This window comes from Mercenaria mercenaria, chromosome 8 (genome assembly GCF_021730395.1).
Source record: "Mercenaria mercenaria strain notata chromosome 8, MADL_Memer_1, whole genome shotgun sequence".
NCBI lineage: Eukaryota > Metazoa > Mollusca > Bivalvia > Venerida > Veneridae > Mercenaria > Mercenaria mercenaria.
In genome coordinates, this window is record NC_069368.1 from 51,743,962 (window position 1) to 51,771,576 (window position 27,615).

Genomic DNA, 27,615 nt, shown 5'->3' on the forward strand with positions numbered 1-27,615 from the left:
TGGCAGTATGAGCATTTGCATTCCTTGCTCGAGTCTTCTGACGTGGCATTTCTATCAGGAAATAAATTGAAAACAATATAATCTAGAGCAGAGCAAATTCTAAAGTCACATAAGTTATAATAGCAAAAGATTTAAATTTAAAATGAAAAACTGAAAATTAGACAAAGGCCATGATTCTAGTAGCTTCTAAAATACGAAATAGTTCTAGATCTACCTTTATTTCGTATCTCAGCTAATTAAAAATATTCTAAACAGCATAACTCATTTAAGTTATAACTGAATAAATAAAATGCGCAAATCAATCCTTAAAATCTTTTGTCTTTTAAAAGTTTTGTAAAAGCTATAACAAACCGTGACCTGTTTCGCTGAAATCCAATTCAAAAAGAAAGTTATCGCGTGCTATCATTGATGACGTATAGCTGATGATGTCAAAGTAGCGTGGCTGGCCAAACCAATATGCCCCGAAGAGTTGTCTCCCATCTAAGACTCCGGATAAAGTCATCTATTTGAAGACAAGCCTCAAATAACTGTACTTATATAATAGCGGGCAGTTAACCTAACCAGTGTTCCTGGCTTCTGTACCAGTACAAATCTGTTCTTCGCGAGTAACTCTTAACTGCCCCACATGAATTATCAGAGATGGAGGACGAATGCTTTCCGACACAATGTCTTTTTTTTCAAATAGTCACGGAGAATATACGCCCCGCCCGGGGATAGAACTCGCGACCCCGCGATCCGTAGACCAATGCTGTCCCTACTGAGCTAATTTAATACCCTGTAACTTATAAATAAAGACAGGATCAGTTATTTCTTTTTGACAGTGCTATTATCTGATACTTGGACTAACCGAATAGTTTATTTAAATCCACTTAAAATTTTAAGGAAGTTCGTAAAACAACTTTCACATAGTTTTAGTTTTGATTTTGTTTTAAGTTTACTTTGAGAAACAGTCCTGTCAGTTTTCACAGAATCAAACAAGAGTGCGGAACTCTAACAGAATACGCCCGTAATGCAGGAAGAATCACAAATACACTCCAAAAATATTCCAAAGCTAAAGGGAAGTAACGTTTGCTGCTGGTTATCAAACTTGCGCGAGATATCATGTCCATAAATATTCCGACCAAGTTTGGTGAACAGTGGACAAAATGCTCACGTAAGAGAGCGAAAACTGTCAACATTCGCCATTTTGAGTTATTCGAGGGGCATAACTCCAGAGCTACTGAGATTGATCTGACTGCTTATCGATCTTGGCCGAGATATAATGCAAATCAGCATACTGGCCAAGTTTGGTGGATATTGGATAAAAACTGCTCGAGTTAAAAAAGGACGCTGTCAATACTTGCAATTTTGAGCAATTAAAGGGATGTAAGTCCAGAACTGCTGGGACGATCCGGCTGATTATCGAACTTGCCAGATTTGCAAACATTCTGACCAAGTTTGGTGAACATTTGGATAAAAACTGCTCAAGTTAGATAGCGAACAACTTTTGGAGCCACCCGCCCTCTACAGGTGTTCTCATAATAGGCCTACGTCGTATACAAATAAAGAAAAAAGCCAAAATCGGCGATAAATATTTAGAGAAAATCACTAGCATTTATATTTGTAGATAAATAATTAGATACATGACATCGTATACTTTATTGTGAAAGAAGCTTCATTTCTGTGTGAATAATATGTTTCTTACCCATCTAAACACATAGAACCCACCATGTCCATGCGTTGTCCGGGAAGGACCCCAAAATACCACTCGCACACCAAAATAAAAATCTAAATCTAACGACGGAAAGTTTAGATTTCTGGAAAATTATCCGAGTAAGCCCACGCTCACATTTTACCATTCTTTTACGTTGTGTTTCAAAGACATCTGTGGTGGACTCCCGAAAACTTTACCTTTAAAGGGAAAAAAATCTTTTTTGCCAGAAATATTTATCTAAGACCCATAAAGCACGCAAAGAAATCACCATTTATGTTTATGTAGGATGCTTTAGAAAATATCTAGGTGGAGGACCCACGTGCCATCCTTACTTTTATACTTCGTTTTACAGAATTCAACATTTTCTTGCTTTAACCTTTAGCCTGCTGGTGGCAAGTGAGTCTGCCAGACCAAGATCGCTTGCACTCCTTCGAAAAATAATTGGTAGATCTACTGCCCAAATTGAATGATGGACTAGTCCATTTTAGAAATTTAGCAGGCTAAGGGTTAAACAATCTCGGTGGACTATCCCTACGTTAAAACAACAAACAATTATTAAAAATGTTATTGCATAGAAAGCGTCGTTTGAGGCCCCTTTCACCTGCTCAGAAAACTACATTTTGGTTGTTTTTATACGAAAACTATATCTTGGGAGGGGAACTCCGAACTCCACCACCACTTTTATAGTCCTGAGACATTTCCTCCGTTCACCTCTCTCTCTCTCTCTCTCTCTCTCTCTCTCTCTCTCTCTCGTGCATAATTTAAAAATGAGCACAGCCCCTGATGTAGAAAAAAACTACCAAAATACGTTCCATTCTATGACCCTTACAGTAACACATATGTAGATAAACCTTTGCAACGCATTTTGTCGCTACCAAAACTCTGACGAACTTTGGCAGTGACTACCAAAATGCGTTGCTACCGTTCTTAAGGTGTAACAAAGCTGAAATGACGCCACGAATAATACGTCACAATTCTAAAATTGTTAGGGTTTTTCTAAAGTAAACAAAAGTTACTTTAACTGTACACATAATCGGCTTGGGATGTTTGCAGGTAGCCTAGTCTTATATAATTGTTCAATCATCTTTCTTATTTGGTAAAATTGTTAATGACGAATTTATGTTTTTTCAAAAGTGATTTACTTCGGATTTTATAACCGGGAGTTGGATAAGTGTGTTAGTTAGCTGATAAATGAACGACTTATCGCACACCGCATGTTTGGTGTTCAGCCCCTTTTACAGTTGGACGCTACGCTCTCCTCTTTGATTGTGTCTGACGGCACAGGTGGAGAACTCTATGATTAGTACTGCTGTGGGTTTCGTTTTGAGGAGGCTGCGTTTTTGGTGCGTGGCATTCCCTGTTTGATATTTGTCTTTGTTTTTTAAATCCCACCAGGACTGAGCTATTATGATTTCCGTCTTCTGGCCTGTTTTGTCGGGCCCTTAAGCTCTGACTTCTGCAAAGACATGAGTACATACGTTTTAGGTTCTTAAGGATTGCATTTTTATACATATAGGCTACATGTATATACAAGAGCATTTTTGTGTTTTACATTACATGCCTTCTGTTGCCTTTGCGTATGTTAAGGTTTCGCCTGGTGGGGATAACTTTTATTTACACTGTCTTGTGACCTTGGAACATGGTGGGGTAAGAGTGAGGTTAGGTGCATCATAAACCGGTTTAAATTCCCCAGTGGTGGTTTTGCCACTGACCGTTCCAAGTCGGTGCCCAACTGTATTCCTGTGTTTGTTTGTTTGTTTTGTCCTTGTGTTTACTTTGTGTGCGTGCGTGCGTGTGTGTGTTGTTCGTGTGTGCTTTTTGGGAGGCTGCGTTTTTGATACGTGGCTTTCCCTGTTGGATATTCTTTCTTGTTTTTATATATTCTACTTGTTAGTTGTGCTCAGCGTAACTTTCATAATCGTGCTTTCGACTAACTAAACATCATACCACGAAATCATGAAATTACGATGATGAAAGTTGAAACAACGATGATGAAAGTCGAAGCACGATGAAGAAAACACGAAACGACGATGGCGAAAACGCGAAATGATATTGCGTAATTTCGACATTCACCCGATGATTGTAGTTTCGAGTTGTCAAAACCTTTTAAGGTCAAAGTTATTGCATTAAAAAAAAATGTTTTACATTAACCTTCGTACATCAAATAAGTGACCTTTTTCAAAGATGATATTGACTGGATATCTATGGAGTCCCGTACGTAAGGGCCATCTGAGGTCGAGCATATTCTGAGTTCGAAAAGTCGAAATAACGAAACTACGATTGTAAAAAATCAAAATCACGATGATGAAATCACGAAACTACGATATTAAATGAAAAGTCGAAACTACGATTGTAAAAAATCGAAACCACGATGTTGAAAACACAAAACAACGTCTCCTTTCCCCACTTACTGTACTTGAGTGAAAGGCATAATACCAGGATAAAGTGAAGACATAGCTATTCTACATAACGAAAAAGGTCTATCGTTCGTTCATTTCGGTAAAATGGTAGAAATGCAGCCATTTATATCCATTCAGTTTCTTTCTGAGTAAATTTCATCGTGCAAAAAAAAAAGAAGAAAAATGTTGGAACCACCTGCTCACTATGATATTGGTTACTCATGTTACCCGTGGTAACTTTAAATAAACTTAAACGCTACGTCATGGGTGTGACGTAATAATGTCCAGTAGGCTCTTCATGACAAATGTAAATTACAGCTCGCGAAAATACATGTACACTAACGAAATATCTGAAGACCTCAAACCAGGCCACGTCACATAGCAGTTTTAAGGTAAATATTTACATTCATAAAATATATTTAGAAAAAAATCTAGATCTATATGCCTATTAAATGAGCGTCATTAAAACAGAGTTAGATCTAGTATATTTTTGAATTAGGTTTTATATAACTAGGCCTACTCATTAATATTTAGTAACTCCTAATTAGGACTGTAGTATTTTCGAGTCAGAAGTTACTAGATCTACCGCCTAATTCAGTCCTAATTAGGTAGGACCACGCTTCTTCTAGTTAGGACTTAGACTAGTCAGTCCTTCTTAGCAGATAGTTGCTCCTAGTCATGACGTAGTCACTTCTTATTTAGACATGAGTGACGGAGGTAAGAGAACTGACGCGGACATTGGAGAGCGGAATATATTTTGGGTTTGTTTTTCTTAAAAACACCATACATGTCTAAAAATGAATTCTTTTTTAAAATGTATATCGTCTGCATATCAATACTACTTCAATCTGCGTTGCCTTTTAACTCGAATGGAAATTGCATTTAGATTGTATCCGCGTGGTTAACGTTACCGACTTTCTATATAGTCACTTGCCCTTTACCACTGTCTGTTCGAAAGTCGCTGGGAAAGTATAAGTCATTGAAGTGCGGCAGTCTTCTAGCTGCCTTACGGAAGATCGGACGTTCTACCAAGAAGCCCATTTTTGAACAAATAGTGTTGGACTACGTAAAACCCAACAATATAAAACTGATCAAGTTAGGATATGTAAACAAAACACCAATTTATATTATAAATTAAATAAACCATGTAATATTGGCTTGATCCGTGCTACTATTTTTTTCATGAGAGTTGCAGACAAGCAAGTACGAGTAACATACTATTTCTTACACATTTTGTCTTTCTGTTTTCTATATCAAAGTCTTGTCTTTGTCAGCTGCAGCTGACAATAAATACTTTTGTGCAATTTTCGAACTAAATGCAAGTATGACGTCAATAAAAGTCAAATATTTTGACCATATCACATCTGTCTCGATGGCAATAAACTGTTCGACTCGAATGAGATTCTGGCCTTCGTGATCCGCAGAAATCACCTACGTCTTCAGTATGTTAGTCTTTTAGCCTCTACACATTTCAAACAGCCCTAAATATTTTATATCCAGACATAAAAGCATACACTCCATTTTATTAATCAGAACATCGACCTTTGGAGTTAACATTTTTTTCTATAAAATTAGTAGGCTACATGCATTTAATTAACATCAAATAACTTTTCTCATCTGCCATATCGGCGTCAGATATTTCTCTATCGTTGTGTCATAATGAAAATCAATGAATCAATTTTTTAAGCTACAAGAAAAAAAAACTAACTGCCGTCGAGTTTCGAACCTACACGGCAAAAGATCTGAAGAACATAATCAGAATGCTTTACCGCTAAGCTAATTTGTAAGTGGTATGAAAGCAAGAACTATCTATTCATATATGCGTTCATATTATTGTTTAAATGCCTTAATTACAAATAGGCATTTACATTTTTGACCAATTACAAAAATAAAACAAAATATTGAATTCTCTATGCTTCATTTTAATCTGTTTATAATTATGATTGTAAACATCACGTTATCGTTGGGGCATAGTACTTTAATTTGTGTTGACGTGTATGCGCACTTTATTATGGCATTGATTGCAAAATAAAGAAAAGCCCAGGGGCTTAAATAAATACATTGAATTGTCCCAGTACAACCTTTGTGCATAAACCACTCAAAGTCGCACGAGCTATATGTGAGATGTTATGAACAAGTCAAAAAGTCGGACATTAGTTTGACGGGTGGAACTGAAAACAATCGTAAAGAATAGAAAATGATGCAGAAGAAAAGCCGACGATGGCCTGATGGTAGCACGTGTCACGGAAGCAGGTACGTTATAGCTTGATTATTTAAAACTTGGTAAAAACTAGGTGTGATTCTAATACGTAGTCTTGTCGAATTGATGGACTGTGCAGGCTCTGCTTGAAATGCTTCCACTGACAAAATTCGAACCCTCGGCCTTCAGACTATGGAAATAGTGTTCAGTCAATAACCGTCTGTGTGTGCATTATTAAATATACATATAAAGTAGCTGTAGCTAGCTACTTGTATTTAACAATCATAAAGTTGTATTAAATACGACTTACCTGTTCGTAGTCGACTAAAGTCGGTAGAAGTAGAAGTTTTGATGTTTACTGAAGGAAAGCTGGTGAAAGAGTGGGTTTTGACAACTTCTCGCGCCCACGTACGTCAGTTCCGGTATGCTTGATGTAAGCAAATAGTGGAATGGAACATGTTCCTCCCATAATCGAGCTGATGATCGTCGGCCGTAGTTACCTCCGTAAACTGACAAAGTGTGGGGCTACGACACTCCTCCCCATTTTATGGAACCGGTCATCACCATTTAGAATTAATAAGGTAACCCAAATTACCAAGTTTGGTGTGTGTGTGATAACCAGGATGCGCATCCAAGATTATTGATATTGACCAAAGGAAAATATAATTTTAAAACTCATTTATATAAAAAAAACCCATATTATTTAAAATACGTCCCCAAATTCAATAAAACCTATAAAATTATTATACACCAACGTACATATTTACAATTTAGTTATCCGTCCAGTTACTAGGGAAATGAAATCAGGCCATTTTTCCAGGATTATCTGGAATTTCGACTGATCAAAATGGTGAAATGAAATCATTATAAAGATACTAAAAATTATAGTGAACCTGTGAACAATTGTACAAAAATACCACAAAAATTAATATCTACTCAGTTCAAACGGAAACCAGGTTTCACGGGTAAAACTTATAGTGAACCTGGGAACAAATGTACAAAAATAATACAAAAAAAAAAGAATATCTACTCAGGTCAAACTGAAACTTATTTCTTTAGAATTTGTATAAATCCTTGGCATTCTTTACCGAAGCCTGTAGCAAGCGATCCAAGGAGACCCCACGGACTCCGGAAACCAACTTTGCAACATCTCCTACGAATGCAGGAGTGTTGATTATTTGCACACTCTTGGAGATCCCCTTTACAGGAGGCGAATAAGGGGCATCGGTTTCCAAGAGAATTCGGTCTAACGAAATCGCCCGGAGCGCCGCTACCTGCTGAGGTCCGAAATGGGCTACACTGGCATTGAATCCATAATAACAATTTGGAAAAGACGTCGCCCAAGATGCGACTACGGATAAATCTCCACTGAAACAATGGAGGTGGATAGGCTGGGATTTCCGACAAATGGAACTAACGATTTCCAGTCCGGTGTGGAACACGGAAAAGTCAGCAGGGGTTTCTCCCCTTAGGTGGAGAATAAGCACCCTGTTTGTGTCAGAAACCCGAAGCAAATCCTTAAACACCTGTATTTGTGTAGACCGTGTGATCCTAGGCTCTGTCCAGTCCAAACCTATTTCCCCAAGTCCAACTGTTGCTGGATTATTTAGAATTCCAACCAGATCGCTAAGTAGTTTCTGGGAGAATTCTCGTACTTTCCTCGGATGGAGACCAATGGATATCTTGAGTCTAGAATCCGAGGGAAAGAGGGTTGGGTAGCTATCTGGATCACAAAAATTGGCGACCATTCCCAGTAACCTCACAGGAACCAGAGGACTCACCACCTGCCGAAACTCCAAGATCTGAGTAAGGAGATCATCAGGTGATAGCTTGTGTGATTTCTTGAGTACTCTGCTCCCCGTACGGTCTAAATGAAAATGACAATCTATAGCATCCACTTCATTGGATCGCATGGTAGAATTGTCGCAAGGATTGGCTGTTACCTGAGATTGTGAAGAATTGGCTTCCGTTTCATTGTACTGCAACCTCGGCTTTTTGGGGGGATTGGGGGTAACTGTAATTTGTAATGAGTTATGATCCCCTGTGGCAACTTCTTTGAACCCTTGCGGTTCTCCTAATGTAGGGGTCCTGACATTTTAGGTACTTCCAAGTGTAATTGGGCCCCAGTTTCATCACAGAAGGTTGCAAATTCTTCCCTTTTTTCGAGAGAGAGATATTTGCAAGTCGTTACTATGACCCTCCAGTGAATGAGACAAGCCAACGAATTAATAGGTGACAGAGTGAACACATTGGGGGCTTGCCAACCTTGATTGAAACAAAGAAGTTGCATTGCTCTTTGACTGTTATCTGACACAGAGCAGTTATAAGGTAGAGCAGAGTTGACGTTATGGAAATCAACTAACTCTTCAAGACCAGCCTTTGGTCCCAATAGTAACCTAGACAATAACTGGAGACATTCCACCCATGCTTGATGGAATGCTGGATCATTGGCCTGGGTTTCAGTTTCTTGATCAATGAATAAAACTGAAAGGTGGAATCGATTGGCGTGTCAGCGGAGGCGTCTTGAATGCTTTCCGCACAGTGGACATACACTCCAACCTTGGGTTTTGGGTTTAGTACGGGTTATAGGATTTTCATTTTGAATAACGATTTTGAAATCCTGATGGGTTACAGGAGTTGGTTTTGACCTTTCTCCTATGGGCAGATTATGACCATCATGACCAACAGGACTTGTACTTGACCTATAGGAACTATTCCAGATAGTTTTGGTTGCTATATATTTAGTACAATTAACAGGAATATGTGCCTTGACCGTACTACCTGAAGTTTCCAGGATTTCTGGTCGAGGCTCTTCAGCAACATAGTCAGGTAATGCGACTTGAAGATTAGCTTGAACCGTACTACCGGAGTTTTCCAGGATTTCCGGTTGAGCTTCTTCAGGTAAAGGATCAGGTAGTGTGATCTGGAGAGGTTTCTGAACTGTACTACCGGAATTTTCCAGGATTTCCAGTTGAGAGTCCTCAGAAGCCTTCATTGGACACTCTCCTTTGTCAACACTCTCCTGGTTTTCAGAATTAGTTTGACCTGTATAAGTTACAGTTTCAGCACGAACTGGTGTTAATGGATTCGGTAGAGCTGAATCCTGTATTAAATCAGGTTCAATCCTCAAAATAGAATCCACAGTGGCTGAACTGGACGGATTAACTGGTACAGCATTGTTAAGAGAGACCGCCTTCCTTTTAGCAGGTCTCTTACGAGAAATAAAAGGGGGGAATACATCATTGACCCACTGTACCGCAAAAAAGCAGCTAGCATTTTTTCCAGCCTCTTTAAGCCAGTTTCTGTGCGGTTGATTCATGTTCTTGGCTATTTGGGCCTGTTGGATAACAATACGTTTAAAATCATCTTCCCCCAACCCATATAAACAAGACAAGTCTTTGAACATTTGGTACGGGTGTAGTAAGCGACTTCTTGAGTAGCGGCATCCATTTTAGCGATGGTGCTGTTAATCAGGTCCCAATTGGGGGGTAACGATGCCATAATCAGTCTGAAATAATAATGATTATCCACAGGTCCATATTAACTCCGTGAACATAGCGGGCATGAGTATTTATCGATTCTTATCTTTATATTTCTCTAACCAGACCGGTAGCTTCCTGACATTACAAGGGGCTAACTTATCATGGTTAGCAACACAGATTGCATTTCGTAATTTGATTCTGTACAGGTACGAATTTAATTTAGCCACTATGATACCTGGACCTTTCCAAGGGGGTTGTAACTTTTTGCCCTTACCCTTTATAGAGGCTGAATCAAGGATGTAAACAAGGTCTCCTGGATTGTATGATCTGTGATGCAAACGTAAATCATAGTCCCTTTTCATTCTTTCTTGACTTGTATTGAGAGTTTTGCGAGCTACCTCATGTGCTTTGGAGATTGCATGTTCTAGTTCAGAGACATACTCTCCAACATCAGCAGTTTTAGATGGTGTGGGAAACATAATGTTTACAGGATGATTTACCTCCCTCCCTAACATTAATTTGTTTGGAGTGAAGCCCGTTGACCTGTTAACACTTGATCTTATTGCACTGGCTATTTGTGCCAAGTACTTATCCCACTGAGTCTGGTTATTCCCAATATAGCAGCGGATAGCGTTCATCAAGGTTAAATTTGTACGTTCTGCTTGACCATTAGAAGAGGGTCTATAGGGAGTTGTACGAGCTTTATGTATATGGAGCATTTCACAAATTTTTGTGAAAAGTTGACTCTCGAAATTCCGCCCCTGATCCGTATAAATTTCGAATGGATAGCCGAATCTGGTAAAAAATTGGTTCACAGCAGCATGAGCAGTCACCTCTGCTGTTTGTGAAGGCAGTGGGACACCCTCTATCCACTTAGTGAACTGATCGACCATCATGAGAATGTATTCATTCCCGTTTTTGGGAGTGGGCCTAAAAAATCAAGATGTACTCGCTCCATTGGTGACCCAGCATGAAATTTTGTCATGGGAGCCCGTGATATCTTACTTCCCTTTTTACTTTGCTTACAGATGGCACAAGAAGAAATGTACTGTTTAATATCATTTTTCATTCCTGACCAATAATATTTACATTTGACTTTAGCTAGGACTCTATCTCTTCCTTGATGACCTGATGATGGAATATCATGACTCAATTCTAAAATAGATGTTTTCAAATTTTCGGGAACAAGTAAAAGTATTTCATCATGTTTGTTTCTAAACCAAATAACATTATCTTTTAGAAAAAAATCTTTCTCTATTGTTCCAATATTTCTTAGTTTTGGAATTAGCCAAAAATATAGTTCCTTCGGAAGGGATAGTACCATCTGTAAGCCAGTTTCGCAAAATTGACAAATTTTGGTCATCCGCTTGTTTTTGAACTATTTCTTGGTTCTGATGTCCCCATATGGTTGTTACACTCCTACAAACCTTGGTTATGGAAGGATTGTGGGAACTAGGACATAGCAAAATGACTGGTCCAGGGGTTCCCACAATATCTAAATGGGAATGCAATAAGTTTTCATCATTTTCACAAGAAACAGTTTTTGTATAGTCAGAATGTCGTGATCTATCGGATTCTGCGTTACTTAATACTGAACTCGGCCAATTCTTGTCGGGCCTATTTTCAGAATAAGTGTTAGCATCCATTGTAGAATCAGACATATTATCTACATCAGGTAAGTTTGGCCAATTCTTGTCAGGCCAACTTATGTCTCTTGAAGGTTCTGACCAATGTAGGGTACATTCACAAATAGAGTTTTGGTCATGAGTAGTGAAGTTTTTCCATGAGGCCAACGGAATCACATCATCTACATCCTTGGCAAAATTTGACCAATTATCATGGGCTCTTACACATTTTGAACAACCACCACACGGCAGACTTTCAAGAATTTCACTTCCTAGCTTGTAATTTGGACAGTCTATCATGTCTCTATCTGGAATTCTTGACAAGGCATCGGCATTAGTATGTTTATGACCTTTGCGATGCTGAATTTTTATATTATATTGACTGAGCTCTTCTATCCAGCGGGCTATTTGGCCTTGTGGATTTTTGAAGTTCAGCAGCCATGTCAAACTACTGTGGTCAGATCTTACAATTACTGGTCGGCCTAACAAATAATGCCGAAATTGCCTTGTAAATCGCACTACAGCTAGAAGTTCTTTTCTAGTGGTACAGTACTTTTTCTGTTCTGCAGTCAAAGAGTAACTACCATAGGCTATGACTTTTTCTTCATTGTTTTGGATTTGTATGAATTCACACCCAATAGCCAAGTCACTGGCATCACAATCTAGAATAAATTGACCTTCATTATTTGGTAGAGCTAAGACAGGTGGTGATGTTAAATTTTGCTTAATTTGATTAAATGCAATTTCTTGTTCATTTTCCCACCGAAAAGGTTCTTTGCCTGTGATTTGATATAGAGGGGCAGCTAATTTTGCATAATTCGGTATGAACGACCTATGATAGTTAGCTAGACCCAAGAATTTTTGTACTTCCTTCTTATTTTTAGGAATTGGCCAATCTTTGACTGCAGCTATATGTGTATCGCTGATTTCCAGACCATTTTTATCTACTAATCGGCCAAGGAATTCTACCTTTTTCTGGAAAAATTCGCATTTTTTAGGCTTCAACTTTAGTTTATATTGTCTTAGCCGTGCGAAGACTTTTTCCAAATTTTTAAGGTGGTTTTCAAACGTTCTACCCATAACCAGAATATCATCCAAAAAGGCAAGGACGATATTCCAATTTAGCCCATGTAGGATTAAATTCATGACCCTAGAGAATGTGGCAGGAGCATTGCAAAAACCAAATGCCATTTTTACAAACTCGTAAAGGCCGTACTTTGTTAGGAATGCAGTTTTCTTTTGATCTTCCTTCGCTACTTTAATTTGCCAGTAGGCGGAATTTGCATCAAGTTTAGAAAACCATTCATTTCCTTGCAAAGTGTCCAGACATTCTTCTACATTAGGGAGAGGAAAAACATCCTTAACCGTTGATTGATTAAGAGCGCGGTAGTCCAGGCACCATCTGACTGAGTTGTCCCTTTTACGAATAAGGACAGGGGCAGATGCCCATTCAGAAACTGATGGCTGGATGACACCTGCTTTAAGCATTTTTGTAGATGTGCTTCTTCCTCTGCAGCAAAATGCAGGGGAGTACGTCTCAGTTTTGTTTTGATTGGTTTTGTGTCGCCCGTATCAATTTTATGTTCTATTTCACTAAAATTTCCAAGATCAAATTCATCTCGAGCGAACACATCTTGATATTCAACTAACAATTTACCGAATAAGATTTTTTGAGATTCATTTAGTTCTAAAGTAGATTTTTGAAACATGTCTGTTAGATGGCCCGGAATATGCAATTCAGAACATTCATTCATGAATTCTTGCTCCGCCTCTTCTGAATTTTGAGAGACATTAGTTTTCTGAACTTGAGGGCCAACTTCATTTAAGTCGTCAGGCCCAGGCAAGATCTCAGTAACTTCATTTGCCTCTGCAATAGGTTTAGTCTTTTTAAGAGTTATGTACCTATCTGTGATGTTCAAAACGCAAATTTTAAGTTCGTTATTTGCAGCATGAACAGTTCTTGGTACCAAGACTTTTAATCCTGATACAGGTTCAATCATATAGTCAGGCATGGGAGTACTTAGTTTGCATTTGACATGTGCTACAGAGTTGGGTGGTAATACTGTACGTTTACTCACTGTTACTTTGGCTACCCTAATAGGCCTTTGAGAATGTCCTATATTTAAAGATACATGTTCATCTTTAATCTCCAAATAAGGCATATTATTGTTCTTAATTTCAGGGATACTTATTTTCATACCATGTTTCTGCATAAAGTCCAATCCCAGTAACATGTCATCCTCAATAGGAGCTACATGAATAATCTCTGAATATGAATTGTTACCAAGATTAATCTTTACTGGACCTATTACGTATCCGTCCATGGTTAATTCCCTACCCGCTGTGAACATTTTGATCTTTTTCAAAATTGGAGGTTTTGGGTCTAGCTTGTTGAAGATTTTATCAGATATTAACGATACTTCAGCAGCTGTATCTAATATTGCTGTTGTATCGATATTTCCCAGATTAATCTGCAAATTAAGCATAGAATTTGAACGTAATTGACAGATATTTATGCCTTCAGTTTCGGGAATTGACTGTAATTCAGGATTTGTGTCAGGATTGTTATCCGATTTATTATCCTGCATACAACACAGAAGGGAATCGTTTAAAAGGGAACGACTACCATTCGGTATTGGATAATTATCCGTCTCTAATTTCTGATTTTTAGCATCGGTCATAGCCGAACTATTTAAATCATTTTTGTCAACTGGATGTTTATCCATATTTGACCTATTTTTTGGCAAGTCGAGGCCTTCTAAAGACTCATGAGACGGGGTCGGGCTTAGGCCTCGTTGTCCGACCCGGATTCGTTTAAAGAATCTTCGTCAGTTTCTGTATTTGAGACTAATGATACTGATTTATTGTTAGGACATTCATTCTTATAATGACCCTCTTTACCGCATCCAAAGCAGGTAATGATAGTCTTATTCCTAGAAGGGGAAGGACTGCTATATTGCCTACGAGATTGCCTACTGTTTACTAAGGTTGTCAATTTTGACACGCTTGTAGCCAAAGTATCTATTTTAGATTCCATAGCAGTCATTCTTTCTTCAAAACCTTTAAGTGTTCCCATTTGAACGTGACCTTTTTGCCTGACCATAGGATTGTTTGAAAGTACCGACTTTTTCTGGGTATGGGCCTCACTAGTAGATCTGGTCTTATCTGATGAACGACTTTTCACAGATTGAATCAGAAAAGTATCTTGATCAGATTCATCATCAGAACTTTGATATTGAACCGATTTGATGTCAATTCTGTTCCTAGTTTCATCAAATTTGACCGATTTCTTTTTACCAAAGATAATTGCATTGTTATGTTGGAACCATCGGACTCGGTCAATAGCGTCCTCAATGGTAGCAGGACGTATGTTTGCAGCATATTGACCACTTTCCCTATCAATACAGCCCTGGCAGAAACGCATAACGGCCATTGAACTAACTTTATTGTCAGGTTAATCCACGTATGCCCTATGTGCGAGATCTAAAATCCTTTCAGCCCATTCATTTAGATTTTCGTTAGGGGTTTGCTTGGTATTGTGGAAGGTCAATATCAATGTCTCGGGTAGATCCCTGAAGTCGAATCGTTTTTCGAACTTTTTGATCAGATCGAAATATTCGATCTCCGGGTTTCTACTAGTGACATGATAGTAGAATTCACTGGCTTTACTTTCTAAGACCCAACATAAAGCACGTTTTCGTTCCCTGCCAGACCACTGCATTTCTTCGGAAAATGACGAGAATTTTGTATAGAAAGCCCGCCAGTCCCCGGTACCATCATAACAAATAGATTTTGGAATTTTCCAATCTTTGGCTTGATTGTAAGGTCTTTGACCCTGTCTGTCAACAGTTACATTGTCACCTAGATCCGCGGTTTGAGCTGGATATCTAGAGGACGTAGATCTGTTGCTATCATCAGGATAGTTTCCAACGTTTGAGGGAAAACTATCCATGTAGTTATTTGCCCAGTTAGAATTTCCCGTATTTGCTGGAGTGTTAGCCCTAATAGATTCCCAATGGGTTGGAATTCTATTATTTGGATTGTATGGAAAATTGGTATATGACCCATCCCCAACATAATTTTCAAAGTTTCTAGACATTTGATTATATGGGGTGTACGGAGTACTATATCTTTGATTGGAATAATCCTCAGATTGCATTGAAGGATTACCCATAGGAGTACTCGGGTATTCTGGTCTATATGGGTCAACTAGGGGTGTGTCCATATGCACATGTGGGGTATCATAATTTCCTGGAAATCTAGGGAGTTGTTGCCTTTGATAAATATTTCCGGAAGTTTCTTGTTTCAATTTCTGGTTTTGGGGGAAATATTTTTGATTCTTGTCCCAGAATTGCCCATCATTTTGTCTATTTAAAGATTCCCTTTCAAATTGATTTCTATTAAACTCTCTAGTTGGTGTATCTTCATGAGAGTATCTTTTGCCAAAATTATATTGATTCCCAGTTAGCTTTGGACGGGCCCCTAATTGGCGATTATCTTGTTTACCAATTTTCCTTTGGCTAAATTTACTCCCCTGGAATTTCTCCTGGTAACTACCTATTACATTAGGCTGGTCCCTTCCGTATCCCCCATGACGTCTGGATTGATTCGCCCGTGGTTCACGGGTTTCGTCATCCGCGTCAGGACGATCCATTGGGACCCCTAATGTGCCACGTGTTTGGTCTTCCTTTTGTTCTTGAGTATTATCTATTTGCCCTGATTGATCTTCAGTTTGCGTGGAACTGGGTTCATTTAGCTCTGAGGGCTTACTTACAGGAATTTCAACAGGATCCTGCGCATTAATATCTAAAGGTTCAGTTTGGTTGGGATTTATGACATTATCTACATCTTCCTGAAAGCTTATTAATTCCTCTTCTTCGGCAATTTTTGGGAGTGTAGGTTCAACATTTTCCGCCATAATTTCAATAGGGTTAGTGGAGAAATCAAATAGAGAACTATCTACCCTTGGTGCTATCTTTTTTAAATAGTCAGGTTCAATAGTGTATTTTCGCCTATAAGTCAAAATTTTATTGGCTATTTTGTTTCCAATAAATGGTATTCTCAATAAATCTGATCTTGTAGCTCTGTGTATGTTAAGTTTCGGTTGATCAGACATAAGTTTTAACAAAAATAGCTCCTAAACCTTAAGATTAGAACGAGCAGGTTTCATTGCTAAATATATCCTGAAGACTCTTAATAGATATACAATATCCAGTATAGCTGGATTAAACACGTGGTCTTATATGTGAATATATCCAGTGATATCAGTATTTTCATGTAAAGCATGAAAACCAATAATCTGGAATTTCACTTCTGTTCGGTTTTATCACCGATAATTGGGCTGAATCCCTTTGCCAGGGGGATTCAGAGACAAACTATGACCAAATATTCTCCCCAAAATTTGAAGGAGTAATATCTAAGGTCACAACCTACTTGGTTTCAAGTTGTCTTCTCTACCCTTGATATGTGCGGCTTGAGCCTTGCTACACATGTAAATCGTACAGCTGGCCTTTGCTGAGTGTTGAACAGTATCAGCGCCTATAAAAATAAAAAAGTATTGGCAGTAAAATGTGCCCAGTGAATTTATAAATTCATAGATTGAATAAAAATTGTTCTTTTTGAAAAAATTGGTTAATATGTATTAAACAGCTATTTTAGGCCGAAATGTTTCGAGATTATTTACCCGGCATATCTAACCAATAACTATTCAAGTTGAATTCCGGAATGAATTACAGCCCATATTAATCAAGTAAAAATACCAAGAATGAACAAAGAATATCTCACACATAAGCTCCAAGTAAGAGACATAAAATATTTATCTAGCGAGACTGGTGAATACTGTAACAAGTATGCCCATTGCAAATCCTGTGGTAAAAATACAAAAAATTAACACCAAGAACTCACCAGTGCCCAGGGCTCCTTCAGGGATCTATTATTACTCCTAAGCCTGTCGGGAGTTTTATTTAAAAACATTTACCACTGTTTGAGTTCCGGTCAAAAATAAAAAATTATAACCACATATATAGGCAATGAAATTTTTAACAGCAACACCGTTGTCGATTTACATCAATAGATTAAATCTATATGCCATCATCCCCTTAGAAAACTCAAGATGTGTGAAACAAACCTGATAAAATTCAAAAAATTAATATGGCTGAAAAAGTATTTCCGGTTTCCGGTTTCTTGAAATTGGAAAATGAAAGCTCTCAAAAGTAGAATTTATATCTGAAAACATCCGAGCCCAACAGCAAAAATTTAATTGAAATACATAAGAACCTATCATAATAATTAATTGAAAAAATATTTCTAACAAAATTTTTCAACTACAAGGTGACATTCACCTCAAATCGATGGCCGCCATATATGCACATATCCTTTTGAATGGATATTTCCATTCCTGGCAAAATGACCGCTACAGGCCGCGTAGCAGCGCCAGTAAAGTAGCTGTAGCTAGCTACTTGTATTTAACAATCATAAAGTTGTATTAAATACGACTTACCTGTTCGTAGTCGACTAAAGTCGGTAGAAGTAGAAGTTTTGATGTTTACTGAAGGAAAGCTGGTGAAAGAGTGGGTTTTGACAACTTCTCGCGCCCACGTACGTCAGTTCCGGTATGCTTGATGTAAGTAAATAGTGGAATGGAACATGTTCCTCCCATAATCGAGCTGATGATCGTCGGCCGTAGTTACCTCCGTAAACTGACAAAGTGTAGGGCTACGACACATATCTTCTACAAAACAGAATGTGAACAGTTGAAGTACATGTGTTGTAAGACAAAAAAAACACCATAATACCGAGCAAGATGACTTCTATAGAAAGTATTTTCTACTTCTTCTGAACAATTCTATATATATTTTATATGCTATGAATATTACAGGTCTGCCAGGTATAATTTTCAAAATGGGAATTTACCCGAGGGGTGGTCTCAAACTCTTTAGTCTTCACTTCGACACAGGTTTTACTGGGGTAAAGTCAAAGCATTCAAACCTTGAGAAAGAAAAAAATGCGTTCAGAGCTGTTTTCCAACAGTATTTCAGTTAAGTAATATCACACAATCAGCATAACAAGTGCTCATGGAACCTGTACCAGCACAAGTAACTGCCAACTTCTCTATTCAGATACGACATATCACCCCCCCCCCCACCCCCTCCCGCCAAAACAACAAAAAACAACAACAACAACAACAAAACATCACGGAGAACATACTCCCACGATCCGTAGACTAAAAAAATTACTGATCGCAAAAAGATTTAACAACTGTTTATAATTATAGGCTCTTATAAATCAACGGTCCACAGATAATACTACATGATGATCGGTTCAAGTTCAACACCATATTTTGTTGGGCTACAGTCAAAATTTGAAGAAAAAAATCTGGTCTTCTGTCGAACCTCGGACAATAGTTATACTATTGACCGGCAAGACATTCCTTTAGTTGTATACTACAGTCCGCTGACTTATATAAAACGTCATGTAATAGTCATTTATGTAGACTAATTTGAACCAATGACTTTCAGATGGCGTCACCGGTTATAACAAGGAACGAGTAAACGACAGATCGAGTTAGGAAAGGACTACCAACGCGTACCAGTTCCGACTGAATGGTGCAAATACAGCATGTATTTAGAACGACGGAGGTAAGTTAGCTTTAAACCGTATTTTATGAAAATATGTCACAGCAATACCAAACACTACTCTTTGGCTTTTTAGCTCGACTATACTCAACCCCCGTGTCCTTCCGCGTCCGCACCTTTGTTTACGTTTTGATGCATTTTATCTCTGTTATTACTTAATGAATTTGCTACAAACTTAAAATAGTTATTCCACATCATCTGCCACATCATATGGTGCAAGGGTCATAACTCTCACACCAATAATTCATGAATTATCCCCCTTTTTACTTAGAATTTCAGTTTAAAGTTTTGGTGCACTTTCACTCTAACTCGTTTATTACTAAAAGGATTTGATTCAGACTTGAAGTCGTTACCCTAATCACATGACACAAGGTCTATAACTCCGGCACCAATCATTTATGAATTATGCCCCCTTTTTACTTAGAATTTATGTTAGTTTTGATGCCTGTTCACCACATCTCTATTACAAAAGGGATTTGATTCAAACTTAAGATTGTTCAGTATCATCACCGACATCATGTGATCGTCGGCGTCGGCGTCGTTTAAATTTTTTGTTTAGGTCCACTTTATTTAAAAACCATTAGAGCTACAGCTTTGAAACTTTGCACATGTGTTCGTCATCATTAGAGGACTTAGTAGGCCAAGAACCACAGCTCTGATACGCATTTTGTCAAAATTATGGCCCTTTTTGTACTTAGAAAATTTGAGTCTCTTCGTTCATTTTTTTTTTGTTTAGGTCCAACTTTTCTAAAACAAACTATAAGAGCTACAGCTTTGAAACTTTGCACACTTGTTAAGCAATAATTAGGTGACTATGTAGGCCAAGAACCATAACTCTAACCTGCATTTTGCCAGAATTGTGGCCCTTTTTGTATTTAGAAATTCTGAACTATAACACTTTTCATACATACTGACCAGCACTTGCAGACGAGCGTTGGCACCAACAGGCGGTGCTCTTGATATATTTTTAGTCAGTTATCAAGTTAGCTCACTCTTGTCTAAATTCAAAGTCAATTATAGCCCTTTTTCGACTTAAAGGATTTGATTAAAGTTTTGCGTGCAAATAACTATCAAGCTAAGTGACAAGCATATACTGATACCTTCTAGTAACCGAAAATGATGATCCTAGGTTGATTTTGGTTGATTTTAATGTAAATACAATCTTTTTCAACTAAAAAAAAACTGTTTAAATATAATGTGTGCAAAAACACAAGTCATCAAATATTGCTTTTGGATATTTCTTTCCTTAACCCTAAAACAGTACACTAAATTTTGGAACATATTTTAGTTTAAAAGCCTCAGATTCTCGCCCGATCTCTGTTCTTTTAACATCCTTCATTCATTAATCAATATTTCTTAGTGAGAAAATGTATCTTTTATATAGATATTAATGGTGCTTTAGTTCGTCTGGGTTTAAAAATATCTATGAGGGTTTCTCGTTATTTGATCGTCGGTGTCGGTTCAGATTTTTGCTTAAGTTCACTTTTTCTCATAAATTGTATGAACTTTAGTTTTGAAACTGCGCACTTGTTTATCATAATAAAATGAGCAAGTAGGTCAGGAACTAACTCTCGTATGCAGTCTGTCAGAATTATGTCCCTTTTTGTACTTAAAATGTGTTGTCTTTTTTTTTTTGTTAAAATACTTGTTTAGGTTCACATTTCTCGGAAACTATAAGAGAAATAGCTTTGAAACTTTGCAGCTATTTATCGTCTTTAGGAGAGTGTGTTGACCAAGAACCATAATTCTGGCATTGCATTTTGTCAAAATTATGGCCCTTTAAGTACATAGAAGACTGATTTTTGTTGTTAACACTTTATTCCACTATTCTGAGAATAGGCTATTCTATTAGCCCCGGCGTCGGCGTCGGTGTGAGCTTTATTGGTTAAATTTTTCCGGCAACCTTTATTTTGCTTTGTTACTATTGCTTATATCTTACTGTAACTTCACATTAACATTGTTCACCATGCAAACAAAGTATTGCAAGGGCTGGGCCCATTATACCCAAGGGACGTCTAAATCCATTTTCCAAAAAAAAATCGGGGGTAATAACCCATGGGGAAAAAGCCTATATAATCCTAAAATTTTATCTGGCACTCCAAAAATGAACTATTGATTGTCTTGCAAATAATTTAGCTGATAATTTGTTTTTGTTATTTCTAACATCAAACCAACACAATTACATGTCATATGGCAATGTAACAGTAATTTAACAGCTTCTGGTTAAATTCCACATCTGGAGAAAAATTTATTAGAAGTAAAGTACAAGTTACGCATAAGGTTAACTGCACACAAAGGAAATGTTAAAACAACAGCTCGTAGAACACGACATGCCCCTCTTGATGTATTCAGTAATTGCACAAGGAACAGGAATTATTTGGTCACTGTACACATTCTATTGTTCTGGGTCAATGTGACCTTGATCTTTGATCTACTGATCTCAAAATCCATAGGGGTCATCTGCTGGTCATGACCAACCTCCCTTTCAACTTCCATGATCCCAGGCCCAAGTGTCCAGTAACTGTTTAACTGTTCCAGGTCACTGTGACCTTGACCCTTTGACCTACTGATCTCAAAATCAATAGCGGTCATCTGCTGGTTATGATCAACCTCCCTTTCAACTTTCATGATCCTAGGCCCAAGTGTTCTTGAGTTATCATCCGGCAGGGGTTTTTTTTATTCTATAGCAGAGGCCGAATATCGGCCTCGTCCCCCAGCCGAGGATTTCCCCCACAGCCAAGGATTTCCCCTACCGCAGCCCAAAATTCCCCTACGTCCGAAATTCCCCCCTTCGAAATCGTAAACAAAGCAATGGAGATTACTCCCAGCGATTTTCCCGACTGAATATCGGACCCGTTCACAATTGCAGACGGTCTTTCACAATTTTCAATGGGTGTGAAAACCTTTAGAAATAGTAGAAAATGTTAGAAGAGCGTTCAGTGGACCCCAGGTTCCGGTTTTGACCAGCGAAAATCGATAAAAACTCGTATCTGACCCGCACATAATATGCCGTGGGCGTCTGCTTGTCTCGCGGTAATACTCTTTGATGCGTAACGAGTTCGAGAGCTCTGCCCCTTGTCAATCAAAATCCCAGTGAACTTCATACTGTTTGTCGACACCAGCGTAAGTATGACAGTAGGCGGAGCGTCGTATGTTAATTAGCTACTGACAGATGTCAATCACGCCACGCGCCGACTGACACGTGGTTATCATCAGTATGTAATATAGATGATTGATAAAGGTAACAGCTTATGCTGTATTGTGTAATATGTGTTGTTAATTTAAAGTAATTATTTTATATGCTTGATTCAATTAAATAAGCCGGTCGGCCGTTACGCAAATTTATTATCTTTGCCTAGGTATTTTGCTAGAGCAAAATAAAATATAAATGTTTTAAGTAATCAGATATTATAAGTATGGAATAGTTCTGGTGAAAAGATGAAATTTTATCAAGAATATTTAATGTTTGCTTTCGTTTTTTTCATATTTGTCACACGTTTTCGCGATCGTGATTTTCGGACTTTTTTATCCTTTCTTACAAGATTTTCTAGTACAATTGAAATAAAAAGCCAACAAAAGTATGCATTTAATGATAATATGATGACTCTTGCAAAAGCAACTCTTATTTTAAAGCATTTTTTGTGAATAAAAGCATGTGACCCTTAAATATTCAATGATTTGAGCATTTCAACTCTCCCCACCCACCTTGTTACAATGGTAAGTGAACATTAGTGCAAGTCCATCTATTGCTAAGTGACAGTGTGTATAGTTGCTAAAAGTTGCAAGAATATGTAATAAAAACATAGTTTAAAGTGTTTATTATGCATAATTGTAAATTCCCCCCCCCGAGTGGAAAAATCCCCCAAAACTGCTCGTCGCGCGCTATTTTCTTCCCCCAATGACAGGCTGGGGCCTCTTCCCCCAGTCGTAAAAAAAACCCCTGTCCGGAAATGGATTGGTCTACATACCGACCGACAGACATCTGCAAAACAATATACCCCTCCTTCTTTGAAGGGTGGCATAATTACCATTAATAATGAACAACTTGGACACAGCGGTATGTTAAGCTAAAAAATAATCTGTGAACTTACGATTAATTCTTCCATGAGCTCTGTATTTTTCTTCTTCTCATTTTTGGAGCAGCATTTACCATAATGTGTGTTCAATGACCAGATGATCTGTGTCAAGACCCTGGTTCAATACAACAGAACGTAGGTTAGTAAATGGTGTTTCATAAGTTTGTACATTTTCTTATTGCAACCAGCCAGCTCCCATGATACACATGGGTCAAATTTGGAAAAAATGGAAAAACATGAAACTGGAGTTTGGGGTCCAGACGCAAAGCCCTGAGGGTTTCATCGCTAAAAGGTATTGAAAAACTTTCATTTTATCTTGTCATCAGAATGCTTTTTATTGCCATTTTCTCGAAAGATTTAAGCTGATCAAAGCAAATACACATGTATGCTAAGTTTTTAACAATTTTCTTTATTCAACTGAACACTGTAAAATTAAACTAAATTTTATATAAAAAGAAAATTGTTAAAAACCTTAGTAAATTCAGTGAAATCTGTGATTTTTTTTATTTATTTGGGTTTTACGGCGCACCAAACACAGTAAGGTTATATGGCGCCAAACAGGACTACAATTTTGGTTTCACATCTCATTTTCCACCAAATAAAAACATGAGGTATGGAATCAAAATTTGCATACCTGCTGGAATCAAAGAGTTACAGCAAAACCCAAATGTTAAGACCCTATTAGTCATCTCTTAGGGTCATGCAAGGGTAAGGCAGTGTTCCAATTCTTTTCATACATAGATCGTCCCAGAACCACATGGGGCGAAATCTGTGAAACTTAGATCTTACAATGGCAAAGTCATTATGAAAACCTCTTACAAATCCTGATACAAGGTATTCCTTCAAAGCTGGAAAAGATAGTTTCAATGTTTGGTTACCTCCCTCCAAGTTCATTTTTCATTTTGAATTTTGTACTTTTGTTATTTGTAGACAATTGCTCTAAAGAATATTTTCAACCCAAATCGTTCAAAACAAGTAGGAGCTGTTTTAGGGAGGTGATGTTTGGAAATATACATATTGCCTTTTATAACCTTTAACTGCTCATTGTGTATTTCGATCTTTTTCTCCAGTTTTTTTTTCATTAAGTCACTACGTATATATGGTATTACCGATATACTGGTATATTAATATTCTGCTCAGGGGTTTCCATTTAGTTGAGAAAATGACTAAACCATACTTTTCACTGCCCAATACCACATTTTTCCCGCCTCACCTCCTCCTCTACCACCGTCCAATCACCCTTTTATATTAAAATTCTATGCTCTGGAGGCAAGGGTTGCAAAGCCTTTCAGTCTTCAAAATTCCAGAGTTAACATAAAAACGAAATTGATTCAAACACATCTAATTACCTCTCAAGAACAGAATCAAACCGAGTCTGCTATTATTCTTCTTGGTTGCGTTCTTTGCTTCCAAAGGACCTTTTACAGATTTTATGTTTATACAAAAATACCCCCAAATTGTTTTTGGAAATTCTTACAAACAGTTAAATACTACTTGAAGACTGCCATAGCCACTAACATTTAAGACATCAACCCAGAATTTCATTTTCCCTGACTTTTGAAAAATTTCAACTATGATACAAAGATCGCAAAATTACCTTGAATTCGGCATTGCTCTCAGCATTTTTCAACAGCTGTAGAAGAAACTCGGCACTTTTCTTTGGCCAACGACCCTGTGTAACTCCCCATGCCTTGGCCTGTAATGAAATATATGATTGGGTCATTATAATAGTAGCTTATCTGGGATTCTGTCTTTTGGCTAAAGTAGATTTTGCCAGGATAGATCACACTAGGAACGCGAGTGAAGAGTTTTATCTGGCCTGGCAAAATCCACGGAATCTGAATACAACATCCCAGATGAAGCTATTGTTAAACAATATACATCCACCTCTTTTTATTTGTTGTTATTAACATCAAACAAAATCTTCAAGACTTGTCGATATCAAAATAAGAACGAAGCGTTTTTTTTTTGGTGTTTGCCGATAGAATTGTGTCAAGTCATCAGCACAAGTTAATGGAAGTACTGGTAGTCTGGCATCATGTACAACACAGCGCAAAAGTATAATGTTTTTTGCCTGTACTTATGGAATACATGCAATATTTTTTTTTTAAAATTCGTAGACAATTTTAAATGAGCTCCTGAAAAGCACCTCTATATAGCCTGATTCCTGCTTGCAATACAAAATTTCAACAGAGCCTAGTTTTGAACATATATGTGAAATCAAGAGCAGAACCACTGTTACAGTATAATTTTCCTGCTGACTTCTAAACATACACCATTTGTTGCTAATTAAAGTACTTTTTAAGGCTTTTCTGGGTTGCAGTCATTTTCAAATTATAAAGGACCAGCATCCATTCAAGGTTGTATTTTTTTTTTAAGTTTGAGCAAACCCAGTCCTTTTTTTTATTATTTTTTACCTGTGCTTTTCTGCCAACAGCTCCGTTAAAATGTGTGAAAGGAACGACTTCTTTCTTTGCCATGACATTCTTCAAGTAACGAGTGGCACGTTTAACATGCATATGCTTGATAGCTGCTGCAGTCTCTCGTGTGTTCTGAAACATTTCAAAATACTGTCAAAACAATATATATATACTTAATATAAATACAGAATACTGCTCCAAGAAAAAGTATAGTAAAGGTCACTAGATACAATTCAGATTTCTTTAGATGTAGTGCAATTTACGGTTAAACAAAATTAAGCACAGTACTAGTTAGGGAACAGATATGAATTACAGAATATTCCCTTATACATCTAATGAATGAATTTTAACAACTATAGCGCTTGTTTATTACTGGGAAGAATTTAATTTAGGGATTATCTAGTAAATTGAAAATGGGAACCTATCAAACAAAACAACTACTGATAAATACTGTTCATCTTGTATTCAAGATTGGAATGACTTCAGAATTTTATGTGAATAGATATATGGGCAAGTAAAATATCTGCAGACAATAATTCATGTTTAAGCTCAATAAAACAACTATAGCTGCTTTTGAGAAAATGCATGTCTCCCACCACTGCCTAATCATCTGAATAGTAGTATACGAGTCAAGCATGCACCAAGACATTAACTGCCTTATCAGACTTTCAGTGCTTTGATTATCAAAAACAAGATTCAAGGGCCATATTTCCAAAGTGCTTGGGCCGCTTTGGCTAGTTATCGAACTTGGCGGAGCAATTCTTGGCAAACACTTTTTGTTCAAGTTTGGTGAAGATCAGATAAGAAATGTTCGACTTAAAGAGTGTGGACAATAGTCATGATAGTTGTGACTGACAGACAGACATGAGTAAATCAATATGTCTCTCACACCACTGTGTGGTGGGAGACATAAAATTGGAGAAATGAACAATACCTTGAAGTGGACCCTGAGGTAGGAACCCTTGGCTTTAGCGCTGAAAATGAAGAAAACAGATTTTGAGTAACTTTACATATTTAGGCACAGTTCTAGGTACAGACATCAATGTAAAAGATAAATCTTGTTCAACCCTGAATTAGGCGACAACTTCAGTACATTTGGAAAAAGACAAAACAAACAATCTTTTTTACATGGCATACTGGAAAGAAACCATATTACAAAACAAGCAGTTGAGTCCTACACATTTTTCTGTATGGAACAGTTACACTCTTTCAATGAGACTTTCATCAAGGTCCTGCATATGCAGGAATTGACACCGTCTTTGTTCCAGTGACCCGAGCAAATTTAACCTTCTGTTTTCTGCATTATCATCAGTCCCTATGCTTAGTAAGAAGCATGTTCAAAGCAGCTGGTGAAAAACTTACACACACTAATAGAATCAATCAAAAGGCGTATTTCAGTCTACTTACATTTAGAAGGGTTCTTGGTTCTGTAGCGTATCTCGTCATTTTGGTTCTGTAATAAATTTATAATGTAAGTTAGTCAAACAACTTGATGATTTTCCTGAAAATAAAAGATCAAGTTTGATCACACATTCACTTCATAAGCATGAACCTGGATGTGGAGTTTAATTAAAGGAAATGGTGATACCAAACAAAATGGTGGATGGTTCAACCAGCAAAAGGTTGACATTACTTTTGACAGCTTATTTGGCTCTCAAAAAAAATTCTACCTTTGGATATTTGCTATACTTTCAACACAGATGAAACTGTAGCATGTACAGTTTTTGCGCAGCCACGAATTATTACCTATACTTTTCCCTTCACTAAAAACACCACTGCCAGAATGCGCAGATTTCTTGTCACTTTTCTTATATTATTCTGGCTGCAATCATTGAAAATACTTTTCACATCTTGTTTCCTCAAACCAAGCTGACTAATGAGAAAGTAGTTAGTAATGACAGTTTTGTTCATTTTTGTTTAAACTTCATGAATTTGCCTTCTTCCCTCCTCAAATCAACACCTTAGAGCATACATAATTCAAGCACATTATTGACACAGATAAATCAGTTTGGATATAATCCTAGCCATTGCCACCCTAATAATCTGTTTTAGAGCCATTTCCTTAGGGTCTTTTAAACTTTGCACG

At 37.5% G+C, this 27,615-nt stretch overlaps 1 protein-coding gene and 1 pseudogene across 1 annotated transcript; both read right to left on the reverse strand.

Moving 5' to 3' along the window:
• Window positions 1-7,347: 7,347 nt before the first annotated feature.
• Window positions 7,348-8,205, reverse strand: LOC128558886 (putative deoxyribonuclease TATDN2). The gene has a single exon (XM_053549151.1). The coding sequence runs from the start codon at window positions 8,203-8,205 to the stop codon at window positions 7,348-7,350; it is 858 nt and encodes a 285-aa protein (XP_053405126.1).
• A 14,875-nt stretch (window positions 8,206-23,080) lies between these two features.
• Window positions 23,081-26,502, reverse strand: LOC128559041 (60S ribosomal protein L17-like; annotated as a pseudogene).
• Between the last annotated feature and the right edge of the window lie 1,113 nt (window positions 26,503-27,615).